Source organism: Pagrus major, chromosome 6, assembly GCF_040436345.1.
Source record: "Pagrus major chromosome 6, Pma_NU_1.0".
Classification (NCBI taxonomy): Eukaryota; Metazoa; Chordata; class Actinopteri; order Spariformes; family Sparidae; genus Pagrus; species Pagrus major.
In genome coordinates, this window is record NC_133220.1 from 13,894,133 (window position 1) to 13,907,941 (window position 13,809).

The window sequence follows — 13,809 nt, forward strand, 5'->3', positions numbered from 1 at the left end:
ATGAACAACACAGTATTTATTTACCATTTACAAAGTATTATAAGCATCAGTTGCTACTTTACAATAAACAATCACTTTAAAAAAAATGGTTTATTAAGCATATCATTGTTTGTTAAAGTGAAATAACTATAAACTAAAGTTGAATTAACTATAAATGTATCATTTATTAAGCATCAACATGTCAAATGAGCTAACTAAAGTACTTTACTTCCCTAAACAACTCTGTATTTGTATAAAACTGATAAAACAAGCAATAAGAGACAGTAATCAAGTTGAAATGGTAAACAGAAATGTGTCTCTATGAGGAAAAAAACACACAAGATATGCTGTCTGTGCAATTAATTCAAAGTTTCAGACAGGTCATAAATTCTCATTTTACATTTACAGCAGTATGTCGAGTATTGTTAGAAGAAATAACTGTTAGAAAGGAAACAGCAGCCCATAAATGTTAAAAGGGTTTAACATAAGCATTCAACTGAGACGCCTTCGTATTTTCTAGGTATGGCTCATTGACTGAATAGTGGCGCAAGATAAGTGAAAACATTTTCACAGATCATCACGGCAAATTTACATGAGGAGGTGACATAAATTCCTGATCCCTTTTATTGTGATCACAAACGCGTTCTTAATACACAGTGCATACTGGAGTTTAACACAGTTGCGATGCCTTTAATGATAAGACTACATCTGAGATACAAAACGTGAGTAACAATAAAATCAGAGAAGTAACCTGTGCACTGTGCAGCTGGCCTGTGCAGCTACTTTTTGTGACATGAACTGTGGTGATGCTCAGTTTTCTTGGACCATTATTTTATTATTTTATTATTATATCTGCACATTATTCCCACGTCTCTGCACACAGTAAATTCATCGCAATACATTCTGCACACAAGCATCGTGAGGTCGTGTGTAAAGGTTACAGCTGAGCAAACGGAAATACCGATGTGTGTGGAAAATTAAAATTCAAGTATAAACTTTTATTGCTGGTTGGGTCGTGGTCAAGCGTTTCAGTCACAGCAGGTGACGAAACTGAGATCCTCCTCCTCAGATCTCCTGCAGCAGGTTGGAGGGGAAGAAGCCGAGCTTCCGTCCTGTGCTGACCTTCAGGTAACCGTTAACCTCCTCAGCCTTCTTCACCACAATCTGAGGACACACAATTTACAACACTCATTTACACTGGGAAAGGTCTCGATTATCTCATGCAATGAATCAACAACAAATCCACTGAGAGCACACAAGAACTTAATCTGCAGTCCAACAGTTGAGCGTGCAGAGAGATATTTATGAATGCAGAACAAGTCCCAGTAGCGGGAGGGGACAGAAATGTGCATGTAAAACACATTTGGAGCCTGTGGGAGGAATTGTGTCACTAAACAGTAGAGCAAATTATACAATCTCTCCTGTACATACACTGAGGCAGAACAAAATCCACTGGATCAGACCATGAGCGAAGTATCGTCCAGATCAAGATTTGAGTGTGTCAAGTTGACGTTTTTGAGTATGCACAGTGTGTTAAAGCCACTATGTGTACAACTGGAAACTTTTCAACTTTAGCACCACATGGAGGTGTGTGTGCTTGTGTGTTAACCTGGTCTTTCTTCAGAGTGATTTGGCCCATCTCTCTGTTGCCGACGAAGGAGCGCGTCACCTTGTAGACCACCTCTCCTGATCGCACTCGGATGATGTAGTTGGCAGGGAGGAAGCCCGTTCTCTCTCTGATCTTCCCCTGGTGGTGCAAAAGCTTTAAAAGTGAGGTGCTGCAGACTTGATGTAAACAGAAACATATTGTCCAGTGGTGGCTTTTGAAACCCGAGAGAGTGGGTGAAACAGCTGGATGAGAAAACAAATCTACGACTCACCCTCCACCATTCCTCATTGGAGTCATCTATCACTGTGATGCGGTCACCAGCACTTGGGAACAAACAGGATATGAGTATCTTTAAGTATTGACCCACATGAGTATTTTTTGTGCAGTCAGAAAGGTGGATCGTTGAAGGTGTTGAGAGGGACTTACTGAACGTCCAGATCATCTTTCTCTATGGCTTTGAAGCGGTACAGAGCCAGATAGTAGTGAGACTGACTGAACACACCGATCTTCCCAGGCTGAGGCTTTTTACTCTGATGAACACAAACACACAAAGCGCAGTAATGACTTCACATCACCAGTTCCGATTATTATGCTTTTGATTGATATCATCATCATCATCATCATTTCTGACCTTGTCATCGGCAGGAGCCTTGTCTCCTTTTTTGTCTCCCTCTGTGTTTGCTGGCACACAAGCGAGGCAAGCAAACAAACAAAACGAGAGAAAGTTATTCACCTTCACAGATTCTGCCTTCATTCATGCAAAGAACACACGCTTGACCAAAAACCTATCTGATGGTTAAAAGTCAGGCAGAAGAAGATCTGTATCTTATAACAATGGCTTCCATATGATTTAAGTCAACGGTTAAGTTCTCCCAAAAATGAAAATACAGTCATTATCTGCTCACCCTCATGCCGATGGAAAGTCAGGTGAAATTTTATAGTCCACAAGACACTTCTGGAGCTTCACAGCAAAACAGCATTGCAGCATCTACTTCAGCTGTTTTGGAGAATGCAAAACAGCTGATGCTTTGGAGAGCATTTTGTCATGCTGCAACTTCACCTGACTTTCCATCGGCATGAGGGTTGAGTAGACAATGACTGATAATGAGTTTTTCAATGAACTTATTCTTTAAGGGTCCAATTTGTAAAGTAGTTGATTGTTGAGTCTCTTTCCCAGCTCATCAAGCACTGACACTACTGGTGGTGGCTGGGCTGATCTACCAACCCAAAGCGTAAATGTTTAACAAGTTGGGAATAAGACTCACGATCTGCTATCTTACAAAAATTGACCTTTAATGGTACAACATTTTGATCCGACATGGATCTTCTACGGGCAAGAGAGACAGTAAACATGAACAAAATACAAGGGAGGTGATAGGTGATATTTAGCAAAGGTCCCTATCTGGACTCAAACCTGCCACATGCACCTAACCAAAGGGATATTGTGTCTGTACACTTTCCAGTGGCGACAGCTGGTCAGTACACACTCACCTCCTTCAACTCCTTCATCCTCCTGTTTGGGCTGTGACTCATCATCCTCCATCATCATCATCATCATCTGAACAATTTAGGAAAAACAACCGTCATTTACATGACGTAGAACCAACAGAAACATATTTTATAATACAATTTTGTGTAAAAAAAATTGAGATTAAATTGATGTTATAAAAAATAATGTGTCGTACTGTGAATAAAGTAAATATTTCAAGGAGAATAACCAGATGACTTTTGGGATACCTACAGCTGCGAGCTGTTTTCTCACACTCACATTCTTTTTGTCCTCCGAGCCTTTTTTACGCTCCTTGTTGGCCATGATCACACCGATACGCAGCGTCTCAAACACAGGGTCAGTGCGGTTTGACTGTGCTGCCGATCAGACGTCATCGATCAATAAAAAGAGAAAATATGACAAGATTTTTAAGTCTGATCCACTTTACTGTAACTGCAGCAGAGGATTCAAAAACAGCAGTTTATGTTATTTTTTATTACTTTTTCTTGGGATTAAACTGCCAATCTTTTCATCTGTGATGGTGTCTGGTGATAAGTAAAACATCTAATTCTAACTTTTGCATGTTCAAGTGGAAATAAAGGTATTATGTGTGACAATGAGTGGTTAATTTGGTTTCAGGGTGGAAAAATGAACATATGCTGGACTCACAAAAGGGCAGCAGCTGTGAGACTGTGGCATTCTGCTGACTGCTGTAGAGAGGAGAACTGTATGCTCTTCTGAATCCTGGAGGCTACAACAGGAGAGGAGATGAGTGTGTGCACTTAAAATCTGAATAAAAAATCCCCGCAGTGCATTTGGAGTTACAATCAGTAGCATTCTGTGACATGAAGCTCACAATTTTGCCAAAACACTTCTGGAACTCAACGTAGGACTGACACTGGTGGTGGATGCTGGTTTTGCAGTTCTTACATCTCAATGCAAACTTATTGTTTACTGAAGAGAGAAAAAAACCCAAAATAAAGCAAAATTACATATAGAAAACACATTTTTAAAGATCACAATGCACTGAAGTCAACTTATTTTGAGGGGAACCAAGACGAGACACAAGATGGACGTACAAACTATCATGCGTGCGCAGACGTCACAAAACTTTGGTTTCTTGCAGTAGTGGTCCTTGAACTTGTGAGGTTTGTCGTTGACTGGTTTGACTGGTTCAGGAGGTGACTCGTCTTTCTCTTCCACTTCTACTTCCTCATCATAGATGAAATACACCTGGAGGTAGATAAGGAAGTAGGTCAGAGGCAAGACATTTTGACATGAAACACAATGGACTTATAACTACTTTGACCTCTTCAGACTCTCTCCCTCCTCCATGCACCTTGGAAGTTGTGCCAGAGCCTCCTACTCTGCTTTTGCTGGATTTTAACTACAGAAGCCCAGAGAGCAAACCTTTTTTTCCACCTGTTCTTAAGTCCTAAAAACAGGAGATAAAACAATACAGCTCAAACTTAGAAAATGGATCACCATTATTTTTCTCTCTCGCCTCTCTGGGCTTTCATAGATAACAGTAGAGACTTGACAGAAAAGATGTGTATCATGAAGCTATTTGAGGGTTTTATCAGCCAGTATGCTTTCAAGATACAAGGTCCACTTATTTATCATATTACAGTACAGAGGTGAAGTCCCTTTAAGCTACTCAGAAACCTGAGTAGGGAATAAAGGGAATAAGAGTCTTAAAAAAAAAATATATACATATATATATATATATATATATATATATATATATATATATATATATATATATATATATTGTTTTTTGGAGATATATAAGGAAGTAGGTCATCTGCCTTGACCAACCGGTCCACACAGATGGCTGTCCACCATTGAGTCCGGGTTCTGCTCCAAGTTTCTGCCTGTTAAATGCCAGTTTTTTCACACCACTGTCACCAAGTGCTTGGTGATGGGGGGAAATGTTGGGTCTCTGTAGATAAATTAAACAAGGAGTATGGTCTAGACCTGCTCAGTGTTGAAAGTGTCATGAGATGACTTTTGTTGTGAACTGGGGCTATACAAATAAAGATTGATTGATTAATTGATCGGTTGGTCGGTTGCTTGGTTATTGTGGATTGCAGAGGACGAATGGAGGAGTCTCACAGCCTGAAGAGAGAAGCTGCTCTGCAGTCTGGTGGAACGGCGGCAGATTCTTCTGCAGTCTAGCAAAGTCTAAACAAACAGAATTAAACCTCCTCCTTCAGTTTTGTTTCTATTTAATCCAAACAGTCACAGCATCCTGCGCCACCCCGCAGCCTGACACATTTATATGAGAACGATTCTATTAATACTGAACCACACTGCGGTCTGAGTCATATGGAGTCTGTCTGGTGTTCACACAAACTGTATCGTATCAGCCTGAGACAGACCCATGAATAATGACACACACACACACACACGTCAAGACTACTGTGTGTCTTTTTCATGTTTTTATTTTGGTGATATTCCTAAATTGAGCTGTAATTCTGCATGCCACTGGGAGTTTTTAAGACGAACACACGCGCACACATAGAGACCACAGGTGGGATCAACTGAAAGGGCTTAGATCTCAAAATAGCTTCAGCAGAGACCGACAGAATTCCCAACTGAATGTAACAAAGCCTGACATTACTCCTAAATATACTACGGTCTGGTTAAACAGAGTCATAAGGATGTCACACACACACACACACACATTTACAGCTTTGTACACACACACACACACACACTCAGAGGGACGCCTGACAGAACCAAACTGGCTCCGACTCTCCATCACTGGCAGGATTAGAGAAGTCCTGCGGCTGCCAGGCTGTGGATTAACACTACAATAACTGATAATACCAGGGAGAGTTCACACATTACAGCTCCATCACTCCGCAGCTCTGTTTAGCTGTCAGGATTCCTAAACAAACCAACCACAACGCCTCAGTAGATATGTCAGCTTAGAGTTGACTTATTCAAACCCACCATGGCAGTTTGTTTTTTTTCACTAATCAAGTGAAGAAAAACAGGCGATGTGACATCTGTCCTTACATCCTGTATCAAGTGTTAACAGTGAAGAAATTCAGCAGAATGGATACAAATCAAGGGTCAGTTCGACCATACAACAATAAACGCAGATATTCATCCATTGGTAGCCGACTATTCCCAGGGTTTTGGTTTGTTGTCCAGGGCTCACATTTATCAACAGCCCCGTCCCCTGGATAAAATATTAGGAGTTCACGTTCGTTACAATATTTGTAAGTATGACATCACCTTATTTTTAAGGAGACCACAGAGCAATAGTATCCTGCAGCTATTACTGATAATTTAAGCCAAAACACCATCTTTTCCTCACCCTAAACAAATGGTTCTCGTGCCTAAACCCCATAAAGTTGCGGCATAAAGAAATGTAAAGTGTCATCATACGTGTGGTTTGCAGAAACGTACATTGCCAGCATTTATTCTGGTGATTGGGTTTTTGCTGTTGACTGCTTTTAAATGGTGTCTTTACAGCTGTCAGCACCAATATGGTACTCCATTCAACTTATTTGTATTTGGATATTATACAAATCTCAGAGACAGACACTATCTGCAAACTCACTTCACCTTACTTGACATGTATCTATCAGTTTTCTGGACAGTTGGCCCGAATAGCAAACAGCCCCGTGACGTGTGTGCCACATGGGAAGTTGTGGGTATCGGGTGTCTCACCGTGTTGTCCTCCTCTTTCACCACATTATCAGGGAGAGGTGGGTTGTCATGAATATCCACAGAGTCCTTGTCATCCAACCTGTCATCAGAAGATAGCAAATGTCATGTCAGGAAACAAATGTTGGAGAGACAAATCTCTATTGCTCAGACGTCATACTCGTGTTTTTAAGCTTGTTTTCCGTTCTCTCTGGTTTCCAACCGTGCACTTTTTGTTCTTTAAGATTCTTTTCTGATATTAAGGGATCTGTAAGGCAACCGGGCCTTCAAAATACAGGAAAACGTACAGTTATTTGTAATTTGTGTACCAGTTATCAACATAATGACATGTGTTTATCCCTTTTTTGGTCCTCTCTGCAGTCTGAACTTACGAGTCGTAATTAGCCATGGTGCTGTTTGGTCAGTCGAGGTGTAGTTCCTCCGGATATTCAAGGCCCAGACCAGTAGATGGCACTGTCGAGAGAAAACACATGAGCATCACTTCAAAAAGTCTCTGAAATCTCTGTAGGCTACTAATAATGAAGCATCTCCTTTCTGCTTATCTTACAATAAATGATCAAATCAGATCAGTCAAAACTTCCTACACATTTCAGATGTTGATTCACCTTGTTTGGCATCACTTTACGGCTGTCATTTTCAAGTTGTATTGATCACTGAGGTCTGTTTTGAGTAGGCAACTTGATCTTAGCTAAGTTTAAACAGGGCTGACTTGTAACCTGGTACAAGATATGGCCAGCGAAGTTACAGGGGTTAAAAGGGTTTCCTTCTTCTCGGGGTGGCTTCACATGTTAGAATGAAAGTTTAGGACACAAACAAGAAAAACATTTAGCAATCTAACACTTAGCAAGTGCCCAGCAAGTATTAGTAAGGGGTTAAGAATGGCTAAGGGTGGGTAGAAAAGCTGTCAACTGACCGTTAAACTTGAATCTCCCCTCTTCTTTAAGGAAGGTGGCTCTTACGGGCTGCGTCCAGTCAGGAGGGGTCCCCGCAGCTTTAAACTTCATGGGACTCTTTCTAGCCTTTTCTAGCAGCCCTGTTGTTCCGTCCTTTCCAAATGAGGCTCCAACAGGTGGGAGATTGGGATGAGTGAATGCCAGCAGGCCAACCCGGCCCAGCCCTGCGTCCCTATGCGTGTGTGGGTGTGTGTGTGTGTGTGTGTGTGTGTTCATGTGTGCGTTAATGTGACAGTTTGGGACAGCTGAGCACTTTAAAAGCTGAGAAGCCTTCCCAGCTGAGTGGTAAAACCACAGAGCGCTCTGCTTCTGGCTCCTCACTCAGTGAAGTGAAGCATAATGTTAGAATATTATCACACTCGTAGACAATTTGTGGTATTTGTGAGTTGTCTTGTTTTGGGATTTTAACTGAATCAGCCACCGAGACAGAGAATAAAGGGTGGCGGGACTGAGATCTCACTCGTCACAAGAACATGAAAATTCCTCTCAGCCAAAGAACACAAAACAATCAGCTACATCAGCCTGAACCACAAAATGTCTCACACACACTGTTCAATGTTGAATACAGCAGATTTGTCCCTTGAGTGTAAAGTCCAATAACCAATAAAATGATCACCAATAAACAATTAAACATAATGCAACAACTCTGAAGGGTAACCCTTTAATTTACAGGTCTTTAGTAGTGTGAGAAAACTGCAAAAAAAATTAACAAAATCATCATGACAAGTTGCAGTAGTTACCAGGGATTACTGCTAAGTACTGGGTAGTTACAGAGTAAGATTAATGTAATAATTATAATATAATACAGGATATAAATGCTAAATATTCTAAAAATTCCTATATATTAACTGACCAAACATGTTTAATCTGCATTAATTGTACCCCTGTATTTAACTGATTTTGCTTTTATTTCTCTGTAATTCATTTTGTAATACTTTGTGATTACCAGGCTGTAAATTAAAAATGTTACACTGAAGGCCATGGAAACAAAGCGTCGATGACACAAATTAAATGTACAGTAGCCTATATTATATACAATTTAAGTATTTTATTACCAGTTTTCAAATACGATGGCTACGTATGTAGAAAGAGCACTTCTTTTCACTCATCTTCAATCAACCTGCTTCTGTTTCTAATCATAAATTTTACACTTGAGATATAGTAATAATTTATTTATAATGTGAATGTAAATATTTGTATTGCTTTCAATGTGTATGTGTACATTTACTGTATGTATAGGCATTTATTATTTATAACCAGCTGAATGTTGGGTCTCTCCGCTCTATAAAAAGTGACATAACACAAAATGTGGCGCCATCTATTAGCTTGATACAGGGTGCCACCGTGGTACAGTGGTTAGCACTGTTACCTCACAGCAAGAAGGTCCTGAGTTTGATTCTCGACTGCTGCCTCCTGTACCCTCCTTCTACTACCCACCTATTCCCACCCTTCCCTCCCTCTTTCTCTCGACCCAATCGGTCAAGACAGATGGTCGCCCACCTAGATCCCGGTTCTGGTTTACATGACAATATCAGACATTTTCAAAGTGGTCTCAGACTTTTGGACACCGCTGTACACAATGTGGATTACGGCTCTGTGTAGCTCAGACTACAGAGTCGGTAAGCTTCAGTAAAGTCAAACAAATGAACCACAATGACACAGATGATTTGATAGATTTTTTCTCGACTTTTATATTTTTAAAAACAAACAAAAAATAACAGATTAAATAAAATTTACAGTAGACATATGCAATCATTGTGCACTTTAACTACTTCTTCTTATACGTTCTGCACAGCTGTCAACAAAAAACGCAAACACAATGGGGCGTCGGGGTGGAGCGGGCGGGGATGTGGGGCGGTTGTGGGAGAGAGGAGAGGACCAAAGAAGTGAGGTAGAGGGCAGTAAGGAGGAAAAAAATGCCGGGGAAGAGGAGAGGAGGGATGAAGAGGGGAGGAGTAAAGGATAAAGGAAGGCCTAAAGTTTTTCACTCAGGGGAAAGAAAGAAAAATCACTGAATATATAGATTTCTTTTATTCCTTACATCACTTATATAAATATATTGAATCCCAAAAAACAAAAAAAACAAAAAAAAACTTTTGAGAAAAAAAACAAAAAAACAGCGCAATACAGAAACCCACAACAGCAGTAAGGCAAACAGAAAGCAAGAGAGGAGAGAGCAGTGAGAGAGTACATGAGAGGGACAGAGGAGCAGAGAAAGAGAGGAGGCAGTATGAGACATGGCAAGAAAAGAGGGGGGAGCGGTGGGGAAAAGCAGAGAGAGTGCGCAACTGTGCGTATGAAAATTTATAAATATGTGAGATTAAGAGACAACTGGGTGACGGAGAGTTGAGGAAGGAGGGAGAGTGTTGGCAGAAAAAGGAGGAACAAGGAGGAAGGGTTGGAGAGTGGAGGGAGGAGGAAGAGGAGGAAAAGGTTTGACTGAGGTCGACTGTCCAGTGTGTTTTTGTTATGTGCTACGTGACCCTGTTGCCTGCGTTTGTGTGTCTGTGTCTCCTCATTTGTATGTGTGTGTATGTGTGTGTATGTGTGTGTGTTTTTGTATAATGGCAGCACACATTCCACAGCAACAGTGAAACATCTGCTCACGTGTCTTGTGTGCTCTTCTGTTATATAAATACAAAACAAAAACAATGAATAAAAACAAACAACAAAATCATATTTTCAACCAAACACCAGCCACCTCATGATTCACACCTTCTTCCCTTTTATACATTTGACACATCATTTAACTCAAGTTTTTTTTTGTTTTGTTTTTAAATTGTACACTAAGAGCAGTCCCCCTCAGTCCTCCTTCCTTTTCCACCACTCCACCAAGAGTCTTTCTTTCTGTCTCTTTGACTTTCTTTCCTCCCCCTCTCTTTTCCTTTCACTGAGAACTGGCTCTCTCCAGCACACGCAGGTCATAGTTCTTTTTGGCGGCCCTCAGTTTAAAGAGGCTGGCCCCGCTGTTGTTAAGTTTGAAGGAAGCACTCTGGGCAGCCATGGTGCTGGGGAACACTGCCACTACCGTGTAGAGGTGAGCAGGGTCGCTGCTGTCGCATTTCGGCCCAGCGGTGGCTCCTGGACCTGAAGGCCCTGCACCGGGACAGGGGCCACAGCCACCTGCTCCTCCTCTGCCTCCCTGGGGCTCCTTCAGCCACTGGATCTTGGCACCACACATAGACAGCTGGTTGAAGAGCTTTTCAGCTTCTGGACGTGAAATCCCCTCTGGCAGGTCCGTTACCTCGAGTACTCGACTCACCACTGGACAAAGTAGAGAGTCAGAGAAAGATAGAAGATGTTAGCAGGCTTGATTTTCCGAGCCATCTTCGTTAGAGGAAAATATGATGTGTTGAAATCCAATAGGACGTAGTAAACTCTCTATTGACAAAAGACACACCCTACTTTTTCTCTGATATGGCTACATGGTGAAGAACAAACCAAGATGAAATCGGCAGGATGAGAGCTAGTTAACTATTAGCAGGCGGTGGGCAGGCTAAGACCAGGCCTCTTTCTAAACGAATGACCACTTTCAATGGTAACCAGGGCATTAAAAGTTAATGTAAGGAATCGGAAATCAAATCTGATGAAAACCTCTTCAAGAGTTAGGTGACTTTGCTGCAAAATTAAGTTATATGTGGGATTATCTGTGTGCTTACATAACATCTCTACTTCATTTGAGTACAGTTTGGAGGTAAACGTACTTTGAATGCTCATACTTCTAACTCATAGTCAACTGCCAACTATAGATGACAATAAAGTTTACTTTAGTTTTTTCTTTGGACAGTTGTGGGAAGGTGGTGAAAAAACTTAGAGTGGAGCCCTGTCTTTAGTATCCACTGACATACAAGACCACCTGCAAGAGTAACAGTACCTGCAGCAGAATAATGTACAATGCCAACACTGATGAACTTACCGACATCAGTGGTGCCGAGATCTGTTGATGCAGATTTGAGTGTTTGTTTCTTCCCCCGTGCCCCGTGTTTCATTACTCCTTGGCCCTGAACACAACATAGATATTATGAGGCTCGTTATTAAAATGCAGTTCCACAACAAGACACTAGATGGGGGTATACGCAATCGGTGGGAGTCTTTGGTAACTGGGACAGTTGCAACATAGACTAGTGAGCATTACAGCTTCAATTCACACCTGTTTTACCACCTTATCAACCAATAGCAATACATAGCAACACATGCTTGATTCAAAGAGTATCAAGACCAGTCAATATCCCATGCTTAACATGTAGAAGGTCTGAATTATGCCAGTACTGACCTGATGGGAGCTGTAGGAGGACTGGCCATGCATGAGTGGAGGAGGACACAGGCTGTACTGGAGAGGCTGCCCCAACAGAGAGTAGCGTCCGTCACCTAAACAAGATAAATTACAAGTTCAAATTTAGATGATCGATCCTGAAAACACTTCAGCTTAGAGTTTTATTGCCCCACAAGAGGAAACCAGGGGAACCACATCAGCATGTTTTTTGTTCTTTATCAAACCAGGTCACATTGAAGGGTAGTTCTGGTATTCTTAAATCCCCAGGCCATATTTTTTATTTTTATTTTATTTTACTCTCTTCTAACATATTTTGGTGTCTAAATGACTAACTGGTCCAGTAGATCGCCTCAGCGAGCGGCCATGACACGTCTGCAACAAATGAAACCTAATCCAAAGTACGTCAATTGAAATTGTTTGTTTTTGCCACTGACAGGCTCAGACTGTTAATCTAAGTTCAGTATGAAAAGGATCCCAGCAGCGACAGACCTTCGTGTAAATGAGTATGATCCTTTTTGTTTAACCATAAACAGCTGTTACATCACTCTCTTTAAAGCCACCAGACTCCACTGACAAAATTGGTCATTTCACCTTGCAGAACACGCTTATTGCGTGTCTACCGCAGCCTCGACTGGTTAGTTTGTTTGTGTTAATGTGGTGTTTTAAAGGGTTTGTTCGGATCATTCGAACAGTGTTATAACAAAGATTACACTAATAAATAGCAGTCGAAAAGGGGATGGCTGATGGATTAAATGAGGATTTGTGGAATTGAATTTACATTCAAGATTTTCTTTCGTCACAATTTGGAGAGTTAAAAGAAAATTGACAAAAATAATATAAAGCCATTAGAAATGGGTCAAAGGGCCTAATGTAGCTCTTTCATTCAGGTGTTTTGAGGATGGTACGGTCAAGACCAGCATCATGGTGATTACATGGGTCTAGACTGACGCAAGACCGTATTTGTACGTGTAATCCTGCATGCCAAACAGTGGTTGTATTTATCAGTAAAGGTATTGTGACTCTGTGTGTAAATATCGGTCAAAGGACACGGACGAGGCAAAGCCATGTGTGGGTGCACGAGGTTTGACTGGGTGCCACTGTGCCTGTCATGTGAACCTGCTGAGGTGAGGTGAAATGACAACCTGCTGGCTCAGGGCCAAAAGCCACCTGACAAGGTTTAGAGGGTCACTGTGGAAGTGGGTGAAAAGGTCTGAACAGGGATTTAAGCACACAGCTGTAAGAGGAGTCTATGTTTATTAACCCGTCAACTAAAGGAGAAATCATTTTTAATAACCTGCTTCTTATTTTTGTGATTTGGGGAATGATTTGTGACGGTTGTGAAAATATGTTTAAGTTAATTTCTCAATTCTTCTTCAAATTTTGGGATGTTGCAACATCACTACAACAGGGATCAAAGAAGAAAGACATTTCAGATGATCACACAACTGCATGTGTTTGTGGGAAGGTTGTGTCCCATTTACATCGTTTGTTGGCCATATTTAAACAATTAAATGCCTTTATCCCATTCCTGCCCTCTGATGAATATCTGTAAATGTGTTAATCGCCGTTTGTTTCTCTTTCTGCGTGTAAATATGATATAAATGCTATAGGCATGTAAAATTCATAGTTCAGTGCCTAATAAACGTCTTTTTTTAAGATAAAACTGCACATTTAAGAGTGGCCTTTTATTGCTATAATCCTGCTGTTTAATCAAAGCAAAAGAGAAGTGCGCTCTAACACGGATTTAAACAAATTTGCTGACAAAGTTTTAAAGAAACCTGTCTTTTGTGCATACAGAAAAAGTAAACGGGAGCAAAATGGAAGC

General features: G+C 41.0%; 2 protein-coding genes across 5 annotated transcripts in view; both read right to left on the bottom strand.

Annotated features, from left to right (window-relative positions):
- Window positions 1–1,044: 1,044 nt before the first annotated feature.
- LOC140998754 (SH3 and cysteine-rich domain-containing protein 3-like) lies at window positions 1,045–7,184 on the bottom strand. Its single transcript, XM_073469125.1, has 12 exons — window positions 7,130–7,184; window positions 6,762–6,840; window positions 4,157–4,310; window positions 3,934–4,031; window positions 3,769–3,828; window positions 3,357–3,449; window positions 3,072–3,146; window positions 2,220–2,258; window positions 2,015–2,118; window positions 1,860–1,911; window positions 1,589–1,726; window positions 1,045–1,143 (listed from the first exon to the last, which is right to left on the bottom strand). The coding sequence occupies exons 1-12, from the start codon at window positions 7,144–7,146 to the stop codon at window positions 1,045–1,047; spliced, it is 1,008 nt and encodes a 335-aa protein (XP_073325226.1). The 5' UTR covers window positions 7,147–7,184.
- Window positions 7,185–9,377: 2,193 nt separating this feature from the next.
- Window positions 9,378–13,809, bottom strand: part of r3hdm2 (R3H domain containing 2) — a 57,077-nt gene continuing 52,645 nt past the window's right edge. For all 4 annotated transcript variants that reach the window (XM_073467834.1, XM_073467835.1, XM_073467832.1 and 1 more), the window contains 3 exons: window positions 11,985–12,079; window positions 11,628–11,712; window positions 9,378–10,975 (listed from right to left, as the gene is read on the bottom strand). In XM_073467834.1, the coding sequence (XP_073323935.1) occupies window positions 10,599–10,975; window positions 11,628–11,712; window positions 11,985–12,079 (557 nt within the window). In that variant the 3' untranslated portion in view covers window positions 9,378–10,598. The remainder of the gene's footprint in view (window positions 10,976–11,627; window positions 11,713–11,984; window positions 12,080–13,809) is intronic.